The sequence below is a fragment of the Tachyglossus aculeatus genome, chromosome X2, assembly GCF_015852505.1.
Source record: "Tachyglossus aculeatus isolate mTacAcu1 chromosome X2, mTacAcu1.pri, whole genome shotgun sequence".
Lineage (NCBI taxonomy): Eukaryota > Metazoa > Chordata > Mammalia > Monotremata > Tachyglossidae > Tachyglossus > Tachyglossus aculeatus.
Genome location: NC_052100.1, coordinates 21,394,534 through 21,419,447, shown reverse-complemented (window position 1 = coordinate 21,419,447; position 24,914 = coordinate 21,394,534). Strand labels below are relative to the sequence as shown.

Here is a 24,914-nt window from a genome sequence, read left to right as displayed (position 1 = left end):
TGGTCGTTCAGAACCAGGGGTACACCAGTACATAAAACAATGATGCACTTTTTGAGAAGCAGCGTGGCTCAGTGGAAAGAGCCCGGGGTTGGGAGTCAGAGGTCATGGGTTCTAATCCCAGCTCTGCCACTTGTCAGCTGTGTGACTTTGGGCAAGTCACTTTACTTCTCTGTGCCTCAGTTCCCTCATCTGTAAAATGGGGATGAAGACTGTGAGCCCAAAGTGGGACAACCTGATTACTTTGTATTCCCCCCACCCCCCCCAGTGCTTAGAACAGTGCTTGGCACATAGTAAGCACTTAACAAATGCCGTTATTATTATTATTATTATTATTATTATTATTATTATTATCATTATTATTACTACTTCCTCTGTCCTGTCAATTTGTTTGCTTATTGAGAATGTTCTTGGGCGCAGTTGGCTGGTCTTCAGACAATTGTGGTGCCCTGCTTTTCAGCAACCTCAGTCCTTTCATCTATCAGCAGAGATATCAAAACAACTCAATGTAGGTACATTTTTGTAAGTTAGCCATCTGACTGATTGAACAAACCAAGCATGCCTGTTTGGCATGAGTCCAAGAGACCACTTGACCAAGCACAGAGTCAATTTATTCACCATGCACCACCTACCCATCCTCCCCAGAGCATTGAGACTTGTGGGAGCATGGACTGGCTCACAGATTTGGGGGCCATTTGCTAACAGCTACCAAAGGATGACCAAGGGGGGGCTGATTTTCTGGGTGCAGCAGTACAAGCCTGCCTGTGGCAGAGGATACAGGAGGGAGGTGGAGGGAGGAAGCCTCCCAAGTTTGGAGGGGAGAATAAAGCTGAATGGTTTTCAGCAGGTGGTTAGCACAGAATTAAGTACCTTCAGGGTTACCAAGTGATGAAGATACTGAAGTTAAAAAAAAAACCCTATACATTCTAACTTTAGAAATTGGGGGCAGGCAGGGGGGGAGGAAGGAGTGGGAGCAGGCAACAGTATGGGAGGGAGAAGGATTTGGAGCTTCAGAGCAAATTATTATTATCACAGATTTGTTGCTCTGGGCATCCAAAAACAGCGTCAGTGAGGTCTTCTGAATGGTCTTTTCCCATTTTGAAAATTCCCCTGGCTGAGAGAAGTTCCCTGACCAGGCACAAGTCAGACAGTAGCAAAAGCTCAAGTCCGAGCTTATTTAGTCCTTCTTCTAACTTTAAACCTGCCAGTGAAATAGAGAGCTGGGAAAAAGCTACCCCAGATTCATCTGGGAAAGTCCTCGAAAGAATCTTCCCACAGAAAGTTCAACTGAGAACTCCAAAGAGTTGGAAACTTGGAGTGACAGAGAAGTCTTGTGTGCTACTGCTGCTGTTTGACACCATCTTCTGAATATGCAGGAACCTGGGCCTATGGCAAAAAGGACACACAAACAATATTTATTATCATCATAATAATTATTATTACATTTGTTAAGTGTTTACTATGTGCCAGGCATTGTACTAAGAGCTGGGGTTGATCCAAGTTAATCAGGCCAGACACAGTACCTGTACCACATGGGGCTCAGAGTCTGAGTAAGAGGAAGAACAGGTATTTCATCCCCATTTTAGAGTTGAGGAAACTGAGGTACAGAACTGAGGCAAGATCACAAGATAGGTAAGTGACAGAGCTGGGATTAGAACCCAGCTCCTCTGACTCCCAGGCCTGGGCTCTTTCCCTCAGGCTGCACTGCTTCACAAGCTAGTGAACCTGGCTTGGGACCCTACAGAAATGGGATGGGGCTCAGTATTTCACAGCCTGGAGGAAGGTTGTGGTGAAACAGACCTGGTTTTCTACCCAAGGCCAACGCATGTGCCTGGGGTAGGAGTAGAGAGAAGCTGATGAACACACATTCCTTGCCTGGTGAATCCAATAAAATGGAATGCCATGAGAAAGTCACTTCAACAGGAAGTCAGATTCACTAGGAAGTCATGAAACTCATTCCCTTAGCATCCATTTTGTTCTAGACTGTGAGCCCGTTGTTGGGTAGGGACCGTCTCTATATGTTGCCAACTTGTACTTCCCAAGCGCTTAGTACAGTGCTCCGCACACAGTAAGCACTCAATAAATACGATTGAATGAATGAATGAATGGAAGTTCTTCCTCCTTCATATCCGGCAGACCACTGCTCTCCTTTATTTAAAAACCTCCTGAAATCACACCTCCTCCAGGAAAGCCTTCCATGACTAATCTCTCATCTCCCATCCCATATTCCCCCCTTTTCGGTGTCATCTTTGTACTTGTCCTCACCACCTGACAGCACTTAGACCTAGCCTAGATCGTTAAACTCTGTTGCTTCCTCCTACGTGTAATGTATTTTAGTGTCTTGCCCACTAGATTTTAAGGTCCTTGAGGGCAGGGATTGAGTCTACCAAATCTCCTGAACTCTTCCTAATGCTTAGAACAGTGTTCTGTACAGAGTGAGGGTTCGATAAATACCATTCACTGATTGATTTCCTTGGGTTAGGCAGCCAGAAGCTGAGCTCCTGAAACACTGTCTGCTGCCAGACAGCATAAGTTACAATGACCCACAGATCTGCAGCCTCTTCCCTGCCTGGGGAAACTGAAGATGATTCAGAGAGTGCTGAAAACAGCCATTAAAATACGCAGGGACCCATATGCCTTGAGCCTAAAGGAAATCAAGCAGCAGGCCAAAAGTTCAACATGACCCCTGAGCAAACCTTATTAAAAACACATCTCCTCCAAAAGAGCTTTGACAAGAGTGAGACACAGTAAGTAGGTTGGGGTCAGAGGAGCAAGGCCGACAGGCTGGGTGTAGTGGGAAAAGAGCAAGGATTGGCTCAGTGGAAAGAGCACGGGCTTTGGAGTCAGAGATCATGGGTTCAAACCCCAGCTCTGCCAACTGTCAGCTGGGTGACTTTGGGCAAGTCACTTAACTTCTCTGTGCCTCAGTTACCTCATCTGTAAAATGGGGCTTAAGACTGTGAGACCCCTGTGGGAGAACCTGATCACCTTGTAACCTTCCCAGTGCTTAGAACAGTGCTTTGCACATAGTAAGTGCTTAATAAATGCCATTATAATTATTATAGGGGAGGAGAGTTGATTGAATGCCTTAATGCTGCATGTCCCATATTGGCATTCGGAGAGATTCAAGTGAAGACAAAGGGGGTAGGGAGGAAGAAACCCAATGGGACACTTACTTGCCACAGAAATCAGTGTGGGTGGCAGACAGAGAGAGGAATAGGTCAGGCTGGCTTGGCAACCAGTTCCCCACCAGCTCTGGGTGCCGGGGATCAACTTCGAGGAAGACACTTCTGCAGAGAAAAATGGAAACAAACCACTCAGTGAGCTGTCTGACCAACTCACAAGCAGCCGATTCAGCCCTCCAGAAACTTCCTGTGCTTCCTCGCCCTAGCTAGTAAAAGCCCTGGAAAAAGCCAGCTCCGATGAGGCGGCTCCAAGAATGTGGTGAAAATAAGCAAGAGTCAATGTTGCCTGCCACTGCTCAAACCAGCCAGCTGAGGCATGCAACTTCCTGGAGGCAGAATCGGCTCTGAACGGAGCCATCAGTCACAGATCAGTGACTGCTAGAGAAACTGGTGGGTTCACACCAGCCCAAGGCTATGGGTCCTGGGGCACTGGGAGGAAAGGTGTTATACCTTGGGTCCTGGCATCACCTCCCTGGTAACAAACAGAAATCACAAATATCTCCTCACATTTCCTGGGAGGTCAGCTCATTCCTGTCCATGAACATGACCACAAAAGAAAGAGATGGGAAAGAAGAAATATCAAAGGAAAATCCAATCTCTTCTTCTTCCATTGGCACTCATATTCTCACCCAAAATTTTTCAAGAGCCAAGGGGTCAGGGATAAGATGTCTCTGATCACTTTCATTCCATCCTCTCCACCATCCAGGGCACCTGGGTCTTCATAGCTGAAGGGAAGAACACTGGTGAAGCAGTCTCCCTGTGGGACATGCAGCATTATGGTATTCAATCAGCTCTCGCCCCCTACTTATCCTCGCTCATCTCCCACTATACCCACCCTGCAAGCTTTGCTCCTCTAACCCCCACACACTCACCGTGTCTTGCTCTCATCGATCTTGCTATTGCCTGGAAGTCCCTCCCCTTTCATATCCGGCAGACCACTGCTCTTCCCTTCTTCAAAAACCTCCTGAAATCACACCTCCTCTGGGAAGCCTTCCATGACTAATCTCTCATCTCCCACCCCATGTTCCCCCCTTTCTATGTCATCTTTGCACTTGTCCCCATGCCGTAACTGACAGCACTTATGCCTTAGACTACATCTTTAAACTCTGCTGCTTCCTCCTACACGTAATTTATTTTAGTGTCGGTTTCGCCGGCTAGATTGTAAGGTCCTTGAGGGCAGGGATTGAGTCTACTAAATTTCCTGAACTCCCCTAAACACTTAGAACAGTGTCCCATACAGAGTAAGGGCTCAATAAATACCACTGATTGATTGATTTCCTTGGGTTGGACAGTCAGAAGCTGAGTTACTGGAACATCGTTTGCTGGCCAGACAGCAATGGTTACAGTGACCCACAGACCTGCAGCATCTTCCCTGCCTGGGGAAACTGAAGATGATTCAGAGCAGCAGGAATTTAGAAATAATCTTCTGGAGAGTGCTGAAAACAACGATTAAAATACACAGGGGCCCATATGCCTTGAGCCTAAAGGAAATCAAGCAGCGGTCTAAAGTTCAACATGACCCCTGAGCAAGCCTTATTAAAAACACATCTCCTCCAAGAGAGCTTGCCCAACTAAACCCTCATTTCCGCGTCTCCCACTCCCTTCTGTCATCCTTGCACTAGGATTTGTACCCTTTATTCATCCCTCTCTCAGCCCCAGAGCACTTATGTACAAATCTGTATTTTAATTTATTTATTTACATTATTTTCTGTCTCCCCTTTTAGACTGTAAGCTTGTTCATTCATTCATTCATTCAATCGTATTTATTGAGCGCTTACTGTGTGAAGAGCACCATACTAAGTGCTTGGGAAGTACAAGTTGGCAACTTATAGAGATGGTCCCTACCCAACAATGGGCTCACAGTCTAGAAGGGGGAGACAGACAACAAAACAAAACATGTGAACAGGTGTCATCAGAATAAATAGAAATAAAGCTAGATGCACATCATTAACAAAATAGAATAGTACGCATGTACAAGTAAAATAGAGTAATAAATCTGTACAAACATATATACAGGTGCTGTGGGGAGGGGAAGGAGGTAGGGCGGGGGGGGATGGGGAGGGGGAGAGGAAAAAGGGGACTCAGTCTGGGAAGGCCTCCTGGAGGAGGTGAGCTCTCAGTAGGGCTTTGAAGGGAGGAAGAGAGCTAGCTTGGCGGATGTGCAGAGGGAGGGCATTCCAGGCCAGGGGGAGGACGTGGGCTGGGGGTCGATAGCAGGACAGGCGAGAACGAGGCACAGTGAGGAGGTTAGCGGCATAGGAGCGGATGGTGCGGGCTGGGCTGTAGAAGGAAAGAAGGGAGGTGAGGTAGGAGGGGGAGAGGTGATAGAGAGCCTTGAAGCCGAGAGTGAGGAGTTGTGAGCAGAGAATGTGTCTACTAATACTGTTACACTGTACTCTCCCAAGAGCTTAGTACAGTGCTCTGTACTCAGTAAGCGCTCAATAAATATGATTGATAGAGAAAATTGAACCATGGACCAAAATAAATCAAATATTCTTTTTCCCTTCTTCCTATTCCGTTTTGCTTTGGTTTGTGTAGGAATCAGAGTAGGGAAGCAGGATAATGAATTATGAGTGCTTGCTGCAAGAAGATACTCGGTTATGGTTTCACTAGCAGAATATCAGGAGCAGGAGGAAGAAATGCAGCTGGTTAGAGTGGGAGGACAATGGAAAATGATAGCAAATAAACTGATTTTTAAAAACTTTGCAAGGTCACCAGGAACATTCTTTGGGGAGATGAATAGGGATGCCCAAGCCTAGTCCCATCCCCAGTCAGCCTGTCCCCTAACTTTTCGCTTCATCATCATCATCATCATCATTACTGATATTTAGAAACGGTGCAGCCCGGTGGATACAGCACAGGCCTGGGGGTCAGAAGGACCTGGGTTCTAATCCCAGCTCGGCTGCTTGTCTGCTGTGTGACCTTCAGTAAATCAATTAACTTCTCTGTGCCTCAGTTACCTTATTTGTAAAATGGGGATTAAGACTGTGAGCTCCAGGGGGGACAGGGACTGTGCCCAACCCAATTTGCTTATATCTACCCCAGGACTTAGTACAGAGCCTGCCACATAGTAATAGCTTAACAAATACCACAAACATTATATTTAATGAGCGCTTACTGTGTGCACAGCACTATACTAAGCACTTGGTAGAGTACAACAGAGAGGCAGCATGGTCTAGTGGATAGAGCATGGGCCTGGGACTTATAAGGAGCTGGGTTCTAATACTGGTTCCGCTACTTGTCTGCTGAGTGACCTTGGGCAAGTCACTTCACTTCTCTGGGTCTCAGTTACCTCATCTGTAAAAGACTGTGAGCCCCATGTGGGACAGGGACTGTGTCCAACCTGATTAGCTTGTATCTACGTCAGTGCTTAGAATAGTGCCTGGCATATAGTAAACGCTTAACAAATATCACTATTATTATTACTATTATCAGAGTTGGTAGACACATTCCCTGCCCAGAGAGAGCTTAGGATCCCCCTTCTAGACTGTGAGCCCGTTGTTGGGTAGGGACCAACTCTATATGTTGCCAACTTGTACTTCCCAAGCACTTAGTACAGTGCTCTGCACACAGTAAGTGCTCAATAAATATGATTGAATGAATGAATGGAGGGGGAGACAGACATTAATATAAATAAAACTTCACAGGATTCTCAGATCTCAGCAACTCCCGGCAAGAGCCAAACCCCTTCCGACCCTACTTCCCTCTGCCACCCTCCTCCCCGTCAACCCTAAGCCTCTCCCCCTCAGGCACAGAAAAGGAGGTGAGATTGGGTCACGTACCTGAGGATTTCTGCTGCCAAGTGAGCCATATCCGACTGGAAGACGTACGGGGGGTTGCTGACCACCAGGTCCACAGGGCCCCAAGGAATTAGTTGTTGCCAGTTCATTCCTACATCCAAGGAAAGAGCCACATCCAATCCTTTCTAGACAGCCTACAAGTATTTATTAAACTTCAATATGGTACCTGGCACCTTCAAGGTCCACTAATTTGGGAGAGTCTTAAATGAATGTGGAGCTAGAAGGGTTTCCAACAGCTTGTGAATTGGGTCTCCCTTACAGATGCAGTTTAAGTTGGTACTTGTCTTTCTGTTTTTTGGCTTGTCCTAAGTAAGTGTAGGCGGTGGGCTGAGGATATACACATATGTGTGTGTGTGTGTGTGTGTGTGTGTGTGTGTGTGTGTGTGTGTGTGTGTGTGTATTTATAGAGCAGACTGGCCTTTGTCTGGGGTTGGCGGGGCACTTAGTACAATGTAAGCACTTAGTACAGTAAGCACTTAGTACAATGTTGGCGGGGCACTTAGTACAGTAAGCATTCAATAAATACGATTGAACAATAGAAAGACGAATACTGGTGGGTTTCAACCTTGCCAAAGCCCCTGAAACCCAGCACAATATTCCCAGCAAAAGCCCTGTTAACACCTGGGGAAGCCCTGAGGTGGCCAGTCAAGATCCAGGGGGGCAGAGTCTCTATAATCATGAGAAGCATGATCAAAGAGGAACAGGGGGTCATCAGCAAGCTGATGACTTAACCATCTCCTGGAGATGCTGCAGTAAGGCTAAGAGGCCATCCTGTGTCAGAGAAAGGAATGGGACTGTCCTGGGTGAAGATGTACAATAGAACATCAAGGTGCTTGGGCCCATCAAGAACCCAGGCCTAAGGACACAAAGACCCCGACTGGGATTTTGAGCACAATGAAGGGCAGGCTGAGTAAATATGGCTGTTGCGCAGTTTGAGTTTACTGTCCTCTAGGGCTCTCACTGTCCATAAGGCCCATGGCTCCCCCTGAAACACAGGTCCCTTCTTGAGGACAAATAAACTTTACTGTACCCCATCAATGTCAACTTCCTGCTGAATGGGAGGATTTGGAATTGCTGCTAAACAGGGAATCATTTTAGTAAGTGATAGCGCAATAGCCTATAGCAGGCTGTAGGCACCATATACAAAAATCCTGTAATAAGTATCCAAAATGTGTTTCCTAGTCCACCTTCCTCCAACATGCAAACCAGCAATAAAATATGTGCTAATGTCTTTGTCATCTGCTTGAAAGATATCCTTATTTGCTCAAGATGAGCAAGCAAATGACAATTTTCCATGTTGCTTTGCAAATTGAATAATAATTCCAAAATTAAACATGTTGCGAGAGGTCTAGAGGCCAAAACAGGGATTTCCTTTGGACTAGTTGCCTCTCCATTAAAAAAAAACTTATGATAATAATGATAACAATAATAATAGTGGTATTTAAGTGCTTACTATATGCCAGCACTGCATTAAGCACTAGGGTAGATACAACATAATCAGGCCAGACATAGTCCCTGTCCCATATGGAGCTCACATTCTAAGCAGGAGGGAGAATAGATATTGACTCCTTCCTTTACAAATGAGGAAACGGAGGCCCAGAGAAGTAAAGTGATTTGTCCAATGTCACACAGCAGGCAAGTGGTGGAGCTGGGATTAGAACCCAGGTTCTCTGAATCCCAGGCCTGGGCTCTTTCCAGTAAGCCACACTGCCTCTCACTTATTTTGTTCCCCTCGCTTATTTGATTCCACCAAAGCAAAAGAGATTACAGTTGAGAGAAACTTACTAGAAGAGATGTCGAGGTGAATGATTCTTATTCTGTCCTGTAAATGCAGCCTGTGGAAAAGAAAAGAGCAAGGTGAAACCAACATGCTCAACTGTGAACACAAAGCACCATCCCAAAATGAACACATAGGGCCCCCAAACATATGCACACAAGCACCCATCCAATCAATCAATCAATCAATCTCTATATGTATGCAGTAATAATGCCCTTATTTATACTGAAATCTGAGTCCAATGCCCTCAAATCCAATACTTCCATAGGACCCATGTCCACATGAACACAGTCACCCAGGCCCCTGAGGCCTGAAATATGTTCAAGTGAACCATAAAGACATGGGCCTGAATTACCTTCATTCAGGAAAACCTGGAAGATGGGCAAGGACAGGTCTGCCTAGTGCCAACTAACAAGATTGAGTGAAGAGACCCCATATCAAAGAGAGAACTTGAACCAAAGCTAGCTTAAGTGATTGGACACAGGTGCAGTGGGGTGAGGCTTTGGAGGCTGGCGGTGATGAGGAAAACTCTGTAAATGAAGGGGAAGTGTCTGCTCTTGGGGGAGAACTGGGGAGGTTTGCTATGCCCAGCTAGGGGAGGAGACAGGAAGGCTGGATTCATAGTAGGCTCCTTGTGGGCAGGGATCGTACCTACCAACTCTACTGTACTGTACTTTCCCAAGTGCTTGGCACACAGTAAGAGCTCAAAAAGTACCACTGATTGATAAAAGTCTGAAGTCATGAAAAGGAAATTGCTATTTTTACTCTGCCTATTGCACTGAGAAGCAGCCCTCTCAGGATGAGAATGGGTATTAAAGGCAACCTGAAGTTTGAACTGTTGACCTCTTGCTGTTTGGCGACCGAGACTGATCATGCTATCCCCTCAGCGGGACAGGTAGAGCCCAGCACCCATGCCCACTTGCACACTCAGCACTGAAGAGGACTCAGAATAATAATAATAATTAATAATTATGGTATTTATTAAGTGTTTACTATGCACCAGGCACTGTACTAAGTGCTGGGGTGGGTACAAGCAAATTGGGTTGGACACAGTCCCCGTCCCACGTGAGGCTTCCCAGTTTGATAACCAAACAATTCCATCCAGCTTTGGACAATTCAATCAGTCCATCAATCAAATTATTGTGCCCTTTCAGTGTGCAGGACACTGTACTAAGCACTTGGGAAATTACAATACAACAGGGTTGGTAGATACGATCACTGCCTACCCACAAGGAGCTTACAGTCTACAGCTTCCAGTCTGTCACTCCACTAAGCAGCATTAAAGCCACCCTGCAACTCCATCACCATCTCCCTTGTTTTCTCAGCCTTGACCTGAACTGTTGGGAAATCTTAAAGTAAGGACTGTAGCCCCAGAGCATCTGCTACAACCTAGATTTGCTCTGGGTGGAATAAGGAACTTGGAAATGCAGATCAGCAATTCCTAGCTCAATACCAAAGAAACAGCATGGCCTCGTGGAAAGAGCTTGGGTCTGGGAGTCAGATGACCTGGTTTCTAATCCCGGCTCTGCTAACTACGTGCTGTGTGACCTTGGGCAAGTCACTTAACTTCTCCGTGCCTTAGTTCCCACAATTGTAAAATGGAGATTAAATACCTGTTCTCCCTCCTCCTTAGAGTGTGAGCAACATAAGGGACAGGGACTGTGTCTGACCTAATTAACTTGTACCTGCCCTAGCATTTAGAACAGTGTTAGACATAATAGACACTTAACAAATACCATTAAAAAAATACCAGGTGCAAAGGAATGGCTCAGTAGATGTTTGCAGTGATTCTCTAAACTGTGAGTTCGTCTTTAAACCTTAAGCTTGTTGTGCACAGGGAACGCTTCTACCAACTCCGTTGTACTGTCCTCTCCCGAGCGCTTAGTACAGTGCACCACAAACAGCAAGTGCTCAATAAATACCATTGATGATGATGATGGTGATACACCTTCATTCCAGGACAAAGATTCCATACGAACATCTTCACCAATATGCTACCAGCAAGACCAGCATTTTGAAAGGACCCCACTTAAGCATGCAGGCACAAAAGGGGGAATTTCTGTGGGTGTTGGGAATAGGGATATGTTCCTTTACAGGAAGCTTGGTGGGTTTTTTTTTAAGTTCATATTCTGAAGATAACCTTCCCTTCTGACACCGTGTCAATCAATCATGAAGTGATAGCCCACCAAGGGCCACACTGTGCTAATGGCTTCAACCCAGGCCGCTGCTCTGGTGGGAACATCGCAGTAGCCAATCTAGCAGGTACTCCACGGTTTGAGGGACTCCACCTAGAGTCTGGGGGTAGGTGAGCCTCAGACATGAGCTCAAGCTTTCATTGGGAAGTTACTGGCCTGTCAGAACAGGGGGGTGGGTGCTGCTTCAGTGGTATGATGATTTGTGGCTCTAAACCCATTCAGGGCATCGTTTCCTTGCCTTACCTCTGAGCATTCTCCCTGGTGAGCCTCACGGCAGCTTCGCTTTTATCCACAGCAATCACTCGGCTCTAATGACAAGACAGAGAAAGGTTGTATACAAAGGGAAGAGTCTCAGGGTCCAGCGATGTCCTATGAGATGGTCCTTCATATGGTTACCGGCTCAGTCATCCTCCCTCTTCTCCAGGAAGGTGAGGCAAGTGGTCAGGATTCTGCCCTCCCATTTTACAAATGGGAAAACTGAGCTACAGGGCATTGGAAGAGGGCCAGTGAGTTTCTCTAGAGCCTATCAAGCATCTTGCAGGCCAGAAACGGTCCATCTGGGAGTGCTACAGCTGGACTCTACCACATGTAGAGTCCAGCACAGGTGGATGGAAAATCACTGCAAATCAGGACTGTCCCACCATATGTATTTGACTCTATGTTTCTTCTTCATCTCTGAGGCTTGCTCCTACCAACTCAGACCCCTGGTTACCTGTATACCTATACTACAGTCCAGTATAAGCGAGATAAGGAAGACAGATGACTGACTCAGTGTAAAAATAGGATGAATTCAGGACAGCCACTGGGAAAGGGAAAACTCTGTGGCTTCCTGGATTAAAGGGCAACTCCCACCAGGGCCCTAGAGATGCCAAGGTGAGGGGTGGAGGTTGTGAAGAAGGTTCTTTTCCAAGTCTGGGCTCACCTGGGGTAGCTTGCTCAGCAGACTCAGGGAGATGGCTCCTGAGCCACAGCCCACTTCCAGAATCAAGGGGCCTGTGGGGAAGTCAGGTAGCTGGTGAAATGAGGGCGCTGCTTCCATGGACTCCATGTTCTTCAGGGATTTCTCTTTCAGCACCAAGTTGACAAGCTCCTTGTTCATGAGGGAGAAAAGGGAGGGTTAGTCATCTGGCTGGGAAGCGGGGTGGGGAGTAGAGGGGGAGGAGGCTGAACTATTGCTAAACTGAAGGGTGGGGAAGGGGGTAACAGGATGAGGCTCGGGAAACATCATTAAGGCCTGAAAACCAGAAAAATCAAAACTCCCTACCTTAGCTGCTCCCCAATCAATCAATTGTAATAATTGAGCACTTACTGTGTGCAGAGCACTGTACTAAGCGCTTGGGAGAGTAACCCTGGCTGACCCATCAGTTCAACAGGAAAGTGAACGTTACACAAGAGCATCATCACCATCACTTCTAGACTGTAAGCTCCTTGTGAGCAGGGATCATGTCTACCAACTCTGTTGTATTGTCCTTTCCTAAGTGCTCAGTACAGTGCTCTGCCCACAGTAAGCACTCAATAAATACCACTGGCTGATGGATCAATAGCAGAAGCAGTGTGGCTCAGTGGAACGAGCCTGGGCTTGGGAGTCAGAGGATGTGGGTTTTAATCCCGGCTCTGCCACTTGCCTGCTGGGTGACCTTGGGCAAGTCATTTAACTTCTCTATGTCTCAGTTACCTCATCTGTAAAAAGGGGATTAAAAGTGTGAGCCCCACATGGGACAACCTAATTATCTTGTATCTCCCCTAGTGCTTAGAACAGTGCTTGGCACATAGTGCTTAAGAAATACCATAATTATTATTAATTATTATTATTATTTATTGTGCAACTATTTATTGCCAAAAGACACCAAAAAGTAGTCTGTCATCAGTCACCTGCCAAGCTCATGCCCAAGTTCCTATGAGCCGGAATTTCTGACAATATCCATGTACCTTTCTCCAGCGCATAGTAGAGTGCCTAGCACAAGATAAGTGCTTAACAAAGACCATACATAGTAATAATAACAGGCAAATGAATAAAGGAGGCAGATGGAAGGACACAGCCAGAAAGGTGGGGGTTTCTCAGGAATTGCCTCTTGGAGAAACTGCCTTTATAAGTTGTGTTTGTGTGGAAGGGTGTGTGTGTTGAAGTGGGGGAGATTTGTAGGCAGGAAGGGTGTTCCATGAAGGGCGAAAGGTATGAGCAATGACTTAGGAACAGGAGAGGGAAGAATGGGTTGAAGACTGTAGAGTCACGAGTGTAAGGGATGGCATGGGTCCTGAACTTGAGGTAGGTAGGTGTTGGAAACATGGCAGAAGCAGCAGTTCAACCCTGAAGGAAAGGAAAGGAGAGAAAGCCTCCAGGAGATCAACAGAGGCATGATTCCTCTTTGCTCCAACTATGTACCCTCTGCTTTTTGGAATCAAGTGCTGGGAGTGGGAGGCTCCCCATCATGTCTCAGAAATGATCTGCAATTTCAAATGAGGTCAAGATCAGGCGAAACAGCATAGCCTAATGGAAAGAGCATATGCCTGGGAGTCAGAGGACCTGGGTTCTAATCCTGGCCCCTGCCAACTGTCTGTTGTGTGACCTTGGGTAAGGTACTTAATTTCTCTGGGCCTTAGTTACTTCATCTGTAAAATGGGGATTAAGTCCTACGGCCTAATAATTGTGGTTATTTGCTAAGCGCTGACAATATGCGAAGCACTGAACAAAGCGCTGGGGTGGATACAAGATAATCATGCCCACACGGGGCTCATAGTCTAAGTAGGAGGAAGAACAGGGACTGAATCCCCATTTTGCAGATGACAGAACTGAAGCACAGAGAAGCGAAGTGACCTGCCCAAGGTCTCACAGCAGGTAAGTGGTGGAACTGGAATCAGAACTCAGGTTCCCCCAACTCTCAGACTCATACTTTTTCCACTAGGCCACCCTGCTTCCCTATTCATTTCATTCATTCAATTGTATTTATTGAGCGCTTACTGTGTGCAGAGCACCGTACTAAGCACTTGGGAAGTACAAGTTGGCAACATATAGAGACAGTCCCTACCCAACAACAGGCTCACAGTCTAGAAGGGGGAGACAGACAACAAAACAAAACATGTGGACAGGTGTCAAGTCACCAGAATAAATAGAAGTAAAGCTAGGTGCACATCATTAACAAAATAAATAGAATTCATTCATTCATTCAATCGTATTTATTGAGCGCTTACTGTGTGCAGAGCACTGTACTAAGCACTTGGGAAGTACAAGTTGGCAATACATAGAGACGGTCCCTACCCAACAGTGGGCTCACAGTCTAGAAGGGGAAGACAGAGAACAAAACAAAACATATTAACAAAATAAAATAAATAGAATATGTACAAGTAAAATAGAGTAATAAATACATGCAAACATATATACATATATACAGGTGCTGTGGGGAAGGGAAGGAGGTAAGGCAGGGGGGATGGAGGGGGGGGAAGAGGGGGAGAGGAAGGAGGGGGCTCAGTCTGGGAAGGCCTCCTGGAGGAGGTGAGCTCTCAGTAGGGCCTTGAAGGGAGGAAGAGAGCTAGCTTGGCGGATGTGGGGAGGGAGGGCATTCCAGGCCAGGGGGATAATGTGGGCTGGGGGTCGACAGCAGGACAGGCAAGAAGTAAAATAGAGTAATAAATCTGTACAAACATATATACAGGTGCTGTGGGGAGGGGAAGGAGGTAGGGCAGGGGGGATGGGGAGGGGGAGAGGAAAGAGGGGGCTCACTCTGGGAAGGCCACCTGGAGGAGGTGAGCTCTCAGTAGGGCTTTGAAGGGAGGAAGAGAGCTAGCTTGGCGGATGTGCGGAGGGAGGGCATTCCAGGCCAGGGGAATGATGTGGGCCGGGGGTCGACGGCGGGACAGGTGAGATCGAGGCATAGTGAGGAGGTTAGCGTCAGAGGAGCGGAGGGTGCGGGCTGGGCTGTAGAAGGAAAGAAGGGAGGTGAGGTAGGAGGGGGCGAGGTGATGGAGAGCCTTGAAGCTGAGAGTGAGGAGTTTTTGCCTGATGCGTAGGTTGACTGGCAGCCACTAGACTGTGAGCCCCATGTAGGACAAGGGCTGTGTCCAACTTGATGATCTTATTTCTACCCCAGTGCTTAGTACAGTGCCTGGCTCATAGTAAAACCTTTACCAATACCATTAAAAAAATAATAATAATAAGCCCCTTTCCCTCCTCCTCATTTCCCAAACATCTCCTTCCAAGGACTGTCCAGGAGGGTCCACTGCTTTCTCAGGAGCACCAACTGTGGACCAGGCTGGCTCATGAGCAGATCGCTCAGATTCTCTCCTGCCAGTATCCAACCTCAAGGTAGCACAGCTGTCATTCAATCGGAACTCATCTCCCCAGTGTCGAGTCAGATGGATTGCTGCCTTGGTTCCTGGGTGAAGTAGGGTAACAATATCCCATTCCCCATTCTTCTTACCATTCCATGGGCTCTCCTAAGCCATAAAGATACAAGTCATTTGGACTCATGTTCCCACGGGCAGTGTTTGGAACCAAGGTGAGGTGGCTAAGTGGTTAAGGCAGTTCGCAACCCACCCTGGTCGTTTTTGTTCTCCCTCTGCTAGACTATGAGCTCTCTTAGGGCAAGGATCAAGTCTATCAACTCTGTTGTACTGTATTCTCCCAAATGCTTAGTACAGTGTTCTGTACACAGTAAGCACTCAATGAGATAATAATAATAATAATAATAATAATAATAATTGTGGTATTTATTAAGTGCTTACTTTTTGCCAAGCACTGTTCTAAGCGCTGGGGTAGGTATAAGTTAATCAAGTCAGACACAGTCCCTGTCCCACATGGGGCTCACAGTCATAATCCCCATTGTACAGATGAGGGAATTGAGGCCCAGAGAAATTAAGTGATTTGCCCAAGGTCACACAGCAGACATGTGGCAGAGCTGAGATTAGAATCCACGTCCTCTGATTCTCAGGCCTGGGAAAGTATGGACCAGTAAGGGAATATACCTAGATGAAAGCCAAGGGTCTCTGTGAAATTACTGGGGCAATACTGAATCAAACACCTTCGGAAGGCTCTGACGAGCTTTTTTTCTTTGTAGGGAACTTACATGTGGCCCAACTGCTTCTCTGACAGAGGGGCTGGGGGAAGTGGCAGAGGAGCCCTGCTCGAGTTTACTCTTCAGATGCAGGAGAGCTGTATTACAGTGCAAACTGGGAGTTACCTCACTAGTGGCAGCATTCAGCAATGGTTTTGCTGACCCTGCTTTCTGTGTACAAGCTGGTTCACTTTTGAGAATTCAAGGAGAGCCCAGGGGTGTCCACTGTGGTTCTGAGTGCACACCCACACAAATACAAACACGTATGCAAAAAACCATCCCTCCCCACCCCCCTCCCTCTCTGTCCTAGTTTAGGTTTCAATCTTAGGAACATATTGCAGGAAAAAAAGTGTGTGTGTGTGTGTGTGTGTGTGTGTGTGTACACACCCTGCTACATCTGTATCTGCTTGCCAGGGAGAGGTGTACCAGAATGCAGTAAACAGCTGTCCTGATTGGAAACCTTCCTAACTGCAATCAGGGGCAGGTCAGAGACACTATACCTGAAAACCAGCCAGACATCTGGGTAGATGCAGCCCCAAGCAATGTGTATTTACATAGGTTCCAGGGGTTCAGCAGGAGTGTGAGCTGCAGGTGGCTAGAGAGAGGGCTGGTTATTTGAATGTCTCTAGCGGGTGAGGTTGTCTAGTGTGTGACTTTTCCCCTAGGTGTGAAGTAGGACTGCACGGTGTATATTCATTCATTCATTCATTCAATCGTATTTATTGAGCACTTACTGTGTGCAGAGCACTGTACTAAGCGCTTAGGAAGTACAAGTTGGCAACATATAGAGACGGTCCCTACCCAACAATGGGCTCCCGGTATATTCACATGGCACACAGAGAGTTTTCAAATGCCTGTAAAGTGAGAAGGTCAGAGTGATCGTAGAGGGGTGGATGAGACTAAAAGGTACATATTGGTCTGGGTGTGGTCAGTGGCTAAGTGTCTTGGGAAGAGGAATGTGGGTAGAGGCGTGGAGGTGTCTAGGCTAACTACAGGTATTTATGGTGAATGAGTGAAAGAGAACCTGCAGGTGACTCTACCTGGGTGGAGGGGGTTAAATGCAAGGGCTCAGTTAGGTGTATGTTTGTGCTTTCTTCTCTATAAGGGTATGAAAAGCAACCGGTGCCTTGGGGGAAACTTTCAAAAACTTTCGCTTTTGGAAATAACCAGACTGAATTTTCTATGTCTCTGCCCCAGGGCTGCAATGCAAAGGAGCTGTGCACAAAAACAGGATATTTGGTTCTCTTGGGCTCATTTGCTCCAGCTACCTCCTCCCATCTGTCTGCCACATCAAAACTATTTCCACAGTAACCGGCTATTCTTTCATAAACAATAGATAGTAACTTCTGGTGAAGCAATTACCAGCAGGTGTTTGAGAAGAACTCTGAAGATTTGGACTGTTCGGGTAGGTCCCAAGAGGTTGGTTACACCAACATCAGTCCTGAATGGGCTAGATTTTTCTTGACCTGATTGGGCCCCAGTTTGGCTCTTGGTCCCTTCAGGCCAAGCAGAAGCCCAGGGATCCAATATCCAAATCCACCTTGGGTCTGCTAGGACCCAGAGCCGGGGGGACAAGACTAGGTATGAGTATGGCAAGGTGTCAGAGTGTCTAAGAGGGAGGGGCTAGCCATCTTAACTCTGTTGTATTGTACATTCCCAAGTGCTTAGTACAGTGATCTGCACAGTAAGTGCTCAATAAATATCCACTGATTGATTGATTAAATGGTAGACAGGCTTCAAACAAAGGGTTAAAAAAGACACAATTTGGGGTCTTTTTGGTCCAACGTAAACACCATTAGCTCTTTTCAGTACCGTTTCCATGTTCTCGGGCCTTGTCGATGATCTGGGATGAGTATGGCCGTTAGCCCAATTCCCAAAGCTGTGAGGACAAAAATTAATGTTTTTGCCGAAAACCCTCCATGAGCTCCATAGAACTGACACTTACAGTGACAGCCATGCACGTGTGATGGTTTGCACATTCGCAGCAGTTCCCTCTCAGCCAACACCACTGTCCACATAATAATAATTATGGTATTTGTTAAGCGCCTACTATGTGCCAAGCACTGTTCTAAGCACTGGGGTACATGCAAGGTAATCAGGTTGTTACCCGTGGGGCTCACAGTCTTAATCCCCATTTTACAGATGAGGTAACTGAGGCACAGAGCAGTTAAGTGGCTTGCTCAAGGTCACACATCAGACAAGTGGCAGAGCCGAGATTAGAACTCACATCCTCTGACTCCCAAGCCCTTGCTCTTTCCACTAAGCCATGCTGCTCCACAGCCGAGCTCTGGCCACTGCCCAGGAGACAAGTCGGCCTGAGATGGAACATGGTGCAGAAGCCCTCCTGGGTCTGGCACATTATATTTGGGGGAGCCAGAACCGGACCCAGGAACAATTTGCCACTTAGGGAACAGCAGGGGAGAGGAATGGTAGACTTAGAGGGTAGGGGTTGGGGCATGGCATGGTTTTCCCCAGTGTTTTTGTAAATGGAAAGTTGCTTCTCAGGGATTGCTCAGATTTTCCTCAGGGTGGCAGGTCTGAGGGAAAGTCCTGAACCAGACAAGTGTGGCTCACATATGGACTGTGGAGTTCAGGTTGCTGGTCCCCAGTCACATATCCCATGAAGCTGACTAGCCCTTCTGTAGTTATTTGTTTGCCCAATACATAGATGGACCAGATGGACTCCTCCTTTGGACTCTTTCGATGGCCTCAGTCAAGTCAGTGGGTCTGGAAAGGGGCTTGCTCCCCTACCTGCAAGATGGAGAGAACAACTCTTCCCATCAAAGGGTATTGGCAACATCATCTGAAATCTCAGGCAAGAGGCAAGGGAGATCTCTGGCATCAATATGGTCTTATTGTGGCTGTGCTTTGGAAAGCCTGAAAATTTTGCTTTCAATTTCACAAACAAAAGCCAAGTCCAAGAGACTCTAACATACTCATTTTCCCAAATAACCACTTCAGTGTTGCTTTTCAAAACAAGACGTTCCTTCTTTCGGCAGCCTCAGACATACCAACCAATGGTAAGTATGCAACTCGCTGAAATATCACTATAATTGACCCTACTTCTCGTCATGCCTAATGTTATGCCCCGCAATTACACGATGGCACTAAATAGTCCAAGTGGACTTTAAGAGCTAGTACTCTGCCTAAAGGGCGTAATTTACTACCTCGGAGTAACTTCAAAGCGCCAGGACAATTACACTTGTTATATAACTTGAGGCATAAATTTCCACCCTCCACCCCTTCTAATTTTAATTTCAGAATTGTTGAAAGAGGCTTGAGAGATAATTTCATCTATTTCTCTGCCTTACATCAGTCAACCAATCAGTGGTATTTATTGAGTCTTACTGTGTGCAGACCACTGTACTGTGCACTTGGGAGAGGACAATACAACAGAGTTGATAGACACATTCCCTGCCCCAAATGAGTCTGCAGTCTATTAGGAGAAACAGACATTAATATAAATAAATTATGGGTATATATATAAGTACTGTGGGGCGGAGGGTGGGGTGAACAACATCCCAGATGGATGCTCTTTCCTGTGGTATTTGTTAAGCACTTACTAGGTGTCAAGCACTGTTCTATGCCAGGGGGTACATACAAGAAAATCAGGTCAGACATAGTGCCTGTCCCACACAGGCCTCACAATCTAAGTAGGAGGGAGGACAGATAATTGAATCCCCATTTTACGGATGAGGGAACTGAGGCACAGAGAAGTGAAGTGACTTACCCAAGGTCACACAGCAGGTTAGTGGCAGAGCCAACATTAGAATCCTGGTCCTCTGACTCCCAGGCACCGCGGTGTGTTTTCCACTAGGTTATGCTGCTCTTCCTGTGTTTCAAAACTTTCAAGGCAGGGAAGCCCATAATGTCCTTCAGTAGCCCATTGCAATTTTTAACAATTCTCACTGCCACTGTCACTTTCAGGGTATTCTCTCTTATACTTACCCTAAATCCTACCCACTGCAGTTTATGCCCATTCTCTCACACTCTGATTCAGTACAGCCAGCCGCTGAAGAAAAAAAATCTTTCATACTCATAATCTCTACGCAACCCCACTTCTTTTAGTCCTGTTCATAAGTCTCATTTTTCTAATGATTGCTTTCCACAGAGCTAATCACTTGGGAGGCTTTCCATTGAACTCTCTCCAAGTTCTCCCTGTCACTCAGTAGTGGTGGAGCCCTATAATAATAACAATAATAGTAAACATCACCATCATTATTATGGTACTCGTGAACCAAGCACTGTACTAAGCACTAGGGAAGATACAAGATAATTGGGTGGGACACAGTTCCTGTCCCACATGAGGCTCACCATCTAAGGGGAAGGAGGGATAGGTATTTCATTCCCATTTTACAGATGAGGACAACTGAGGGACAGAAAAGAGAAGTGAGTTGCCCAAGGTGACACAGCAGACAAGTGACAGAGCCGGTATTAGAATCCAGGTCCCATGACTCCCAGGCCATGCTCTCTCTTTCCACAAGGCCACACAACGCAAATCTTTAGTATGGGATAACCAGAGTCGAAAACAATGAATGACTGACTTCACCATCCCTCCATGCCACACTCCTGCTTTTATACTTCAACAACATGTTGCTTCATTAGCATTTGCAATATTTGCCCCGGGGAAGTCTACCAAAGCAGGTTACATTGATCCAGATCAGAGGGTTTGGGGGAAAGTGGTGGTAGCTACCTCATTTCCAAAGGAGGTGTGACTTCCCTAGTAAGGGAAGGAGGGAAAATGCACCAGCTTTTGTCCAGTGTTTCCTTTAATAGGTGAGAGCCTCTAAAGGTCTGGAGCTGATTGGTTAAACACGCTGAGGTACACCATTCATTCATTCATTCAATTGTATTTATTGAGTGCTTACTGTGTGCAGAGCACTGAACTAAGCGCTTGGGAAGTACAAATCGGTAACATATAGAGACGGTCCCTACCCAACAACGAGAGCACAGTTCTGAGTGGCTGACCCCAAGAAACCAGCCAGGCATACACTGGGATACTTTCCCACAGCTGGCCCAAGTGCTACCAAGAAAAAAGAAATGTGAAAAGTACTTTGGGGTACAGCAAAGTGAGTGAGCTAGATAGGTGGGAGAACAGGGAGAGAATATAGTGGTTGGTATTATCCATTGGCTTAGGATCCTTGGAAATCTTCCACTCAGGAAGGCTCAAAGCTGCAATGGGCAGAGAAAGGATAATCCTGTGAGAAGAACAAAAGGCTAGGGCTCTCTAGCTAATAATCATTGTGATATCTGCTAAGTGCTTACTATGAGCCAAGCACTGTACTAGGTCCCGGGGTAGAGACAAGATAATCAGGTCAGACACAGTCCCTGTCTCACACAGGGTTCACAGTCTAAGAGGGAGGGAGAGCAGGTATTGAATCTCCAGTTTACAGATAAGGAAACTGGGGCACAGAGAAGTTAAGTGACTTGAACAAGGTCATACATGAGGCAAGTGGCAATGCTGGAATTAGAAACCTGGGCTCCCAACTCTCAATACTGTGCTCTTTCCATGCTGCTTCTAAAGAAATCCCAATCACATCCCTCCCTGTCTCACTTCACTGCCTAGTCAACTCCGTCACTGTTCCAGCTCAAACTATCCATGCCTTCTGTGGCTTTTTTTTTCATCTCTTCTCAGTTAATCACTTAGAAAACCCAAAAGGTAAAACATATACAGCAGCAAATAATCCCTCCCACAGCCCACCACAGCCCACGTCCTTGCTGCTTCTTAGTATCGGTTCCCTCCCCCTCCTCCTCCGCTTGCTCCTACTACCTCTCCCACCTCCCCGTTCCCCAAATCTCGTCACTTCTTATGGCTGGGTATCTTGTGAGTTCTGAGAATTGTAGCAGCACAGAGAGAAAGCAAATGTACTGCCTACCAGCATCCAAACCACAAGCTCCTCAGCTGCAAAGCTCTGACCAGAAAGCACTATTCACTCAGGAAACATACACTACCAAACTGGGGGAGGTAGTGAAGTGTTAAGTGGTGATGGGGCGGGGCCATGGATTAGCGTCTCTCTCATCATGGTAATTCTGAAGTATTCTTTCTTCATCACCTAGAATTCTGACTCAGTGGAGAAACCCTAATGTCATTTCATGTCCTGGCCATGGCTACCATGGAAAGAGAAGGAAGCTGAGTATCCTCCCTTGGCTACTTTGTCCCCTGCACCCCGACAAAATAACCAAGGAGAGAAGTCTGCTCTTCCCTTCCAGAGAAGTGGGCTCACAAGTGAATGGAAACAGACGGTTTTAACTTACTTTTCTCAGAAAAGTCTGTCTCCCCCAATAGATGGTTAAGCTCCTTAACTATATGGAAAGTGTTGACTTTATGGAAAGTGCTGGGGTGCAGTGGGGTTGTGGTCCAGGATTGTGGGGCAAGGGCAGGACTATTGCCATGGCAATTTTGCTTTGCATCTTCACTTTCCCAAAGCACCTGCCTGAAAGTTTATTGCTTCTGCTCCTCGCATTGAACTTTGAGACAAAAAGCAAGGAGAAAAAGCATGAGAGTGTAGGCAGTGTTCCCTGGTTGAAGTCCTCAATCATAGACCCCTAGAGAGAAAGAACATGTAGGAGGGGTAGGATTGAGAGGCTGAAGCCGGACCCAGCCAGTTTAGGGGCAGCCGAGTAGAACTGCCCTTCTTACCTCCTTTTCCTGGGAATGTTTTCATTTGTGTATTCAAGTGTTTTTCCAGAAATGCATGTTCCTGGAAGCCCATGTTATCTGAACTGCCAATTAGGCATCGGCCCAGATCTGCCCACCTCTGATTACTGTGACCACCCACCTACAATCAGTAACAGGAGAAGAATCTCTAGGGCTAATGTCAGGGCAGCAGGGTGAAAGTGTGAGTGAGAGTGCTCATAAAGGTGGACTTTGATAGATTTCGAGGAAACTGAAGCAGAAGGGGTTAGTAAATGAATTGGCCTTAGGCAGACAGTAGCATTTTCTACTCTACCCTTCTCAAAAATCTCCAATAGCTGCCTATTTCTTTCTCCAAATAACTGGCTTCAAGGCACTCCACCATATATTTCCCTCTTTGTCTTTCCCTCTCCTCTCTCGTCACACCCCAGCTTGGACTCCCCGTTCCTCCCCAGTTAACTTTCTAACTGTGCCTCAGTCATGATGCTCCCATTTCTAACCTGTTACTCGTGCTATTCCCCTTACATAAAACTCTCTCAAATCCGCCTTCCCCATGTTTGCTGCCCTCCTGAATAGCCTCTTCCTCAAAGAGTATTCCTAGACCAATCCCCATGACCCTGGTTCTACCACCTAGAAGCCATCTTAACACTCACATCTACATGTCTGTATATTAAACTGCTTACACGCTTTTTCTATTATCTGTATCAATGCTTTTACTCTTTATCTAGTGCAGGGTTGGTGATTTGCGTCTTCTTGTCTCCCCCACTAGATTGTGAGAACCTCAAGGACAGGACTGCATCTTTTTCTTTTATTATATGTTCCTCAGGCACCCAACTCGATGACCTACCCGCAGTAGATGCTTAGTAAACGCTGTTATAATGCTCCATGTTTCTTCTTCCTTCTCTCTGTATATTATTTGAGCCTATTTGACTTCCCAGCTAGAATGTACCCTCCTCAAGGGCAGCAATCATGTCTAACTACTGAACTCTCCCAAGTGCTTAGTGCAATTCTCTGCACCTGGAAGGCTCTCAGAAAGACTATTGGTTGGTTGAATGAAGTAGTATCTCAAATATGCCACCACCACCCGCATCTTCAAGAAAGGAGCTGACTACTGAGACAGATATCGGGGAAGCAGTGTTGCTCAGTGGAAAGAGCACGGGCTTTGGAGTCAGAGGTCATGGGTTTAAAGCCTGGCTCTGCCAACTGTCAGCTGTGTGACTTTGGGCAAGTCATCTCTGTGCCTCAGTTACCTCATCTGTAAAATGGGGATTAAGACTGTGAGCCCCCCATGGGACAACCTGATCACCTTGTAACCTCCCCAGCACTTAGAACAGTGCTTTGCACATAGTAAGCGCTTAATAAATGTCATTATTATTATTATTATTATTATTATTTTATCAATGCATCGGCTCTCCTTTACCCATGAGATCCTAGTCACAGTTTTACATAAATGGCTCCAAAAGAATGTCACTAACTGGGTGTCCCTGGAACCCCAATATGGCTTCAGCCTTGGCACCGTGGACATGATCACTGCAGCCCATCACATCCGGGGGAAGTGCGGGGACTGGCATCAAGATTTGCACAGTTTTCAGACATCATACGAAACCATCTGATACCATCGGTAGCTGCAGATTCTGGAAATGACACAGTAAATTTGGCTGTCCCAAGAAATTCATTAAGATTCTGAGACTGCTTCACTATGGCCTGGCATGGCATGACTGAGCTGGGTGTACCCTATCTAATGCCTTGCCCATCGACAAGGGGGTAAAGCCAGGCTGCTCAGCAGGCCCAATTCTAGTCAACTTACTCTAGACAGCCTTGTTGACAGCTACAACAAGGGACTGCATATGGGCATTAGAAATCACTTCCGCTTCTTCCAGGAAACTTTTGCATTCAAAAGAGTCATTCAAAAATTATTCTATGCGGATGACTGTGCCCTAGAAGCACACACTCAAGAAGACATGCAAATGATGGTAAATCGCTTTGCCTAATCAGCCAGGCACAACAGATTGATGATAAGTGAAGCACACTGAAGTAATGTATCAGCCTGCACCAGGGAAACCCTTCCCACAAACCAAGTCAGTGCTAAACACTGTCATAGAACTCGAGTACCAATCAGCACACTGCTGTGCTGACCAACAGACAAGGTAGTAGAAAATGGATTCAAGAAGGCCAACACTTCTTTTGGAAGGCTCTCAAAGAGTGTGATGGTAACATGGTATCCGGCTTCAGACCAAACTGAAGGTCTACGGAGCTACGGTGCAGTCCAACTTTTTCT

The 24,914-nt window shown here is 46.5% G+C and overlaps 1 protein-coding gene across 4 annotated transcripts in view; it reads right to left on the bottom strand.

The window, feature by feature from the left end:
• Positions 1-573: 573 nt before the first annotated feature.
• Positions 574-24,914, bottom strand: part of HEMK1 (HemK methyltransferase family member 1) — a 41,357-nt gene continuing 17,016 nt past the window's right edge. For 3 of the 4 annotated variants that reach the window (XM_038770972.1, XM_038770974.1, XM_038770975.1), the window contains 7 exons: positions 11,877-12,044; positions 11,198-11,262; positions 8,768-8,817; positions 6,965-7,073; positions 3,812-3,907; positions 3,174-3,287; positions 574-1,383 (listed from right to left, as the gene is read on the bottom strand). In XM_038770972.1, the coding sequence (XP_038626900.1) occupies positions 1,281-1,383; positions 3,174-3,287; positions 3,812-3,907; positions 6,965-7,073; positions 8,768-8,817; positions 11,198-11,262; positions 11,877-12,044 (705 nt within the window). In that variant the 3' untranslated portion in view covers positions 574-1,280. The remainder of the gene's footprint in view (positions 1,384-3,173; positions 3,288-3,811; positions 3,908-6,964; positions 7,074-8,767; positions 8,818-11,197; positions 11,263-11,876; positions 12,045-24,914) is intronic. The other variant, XM_038770973.1, reaches the window with a different exon arrangement.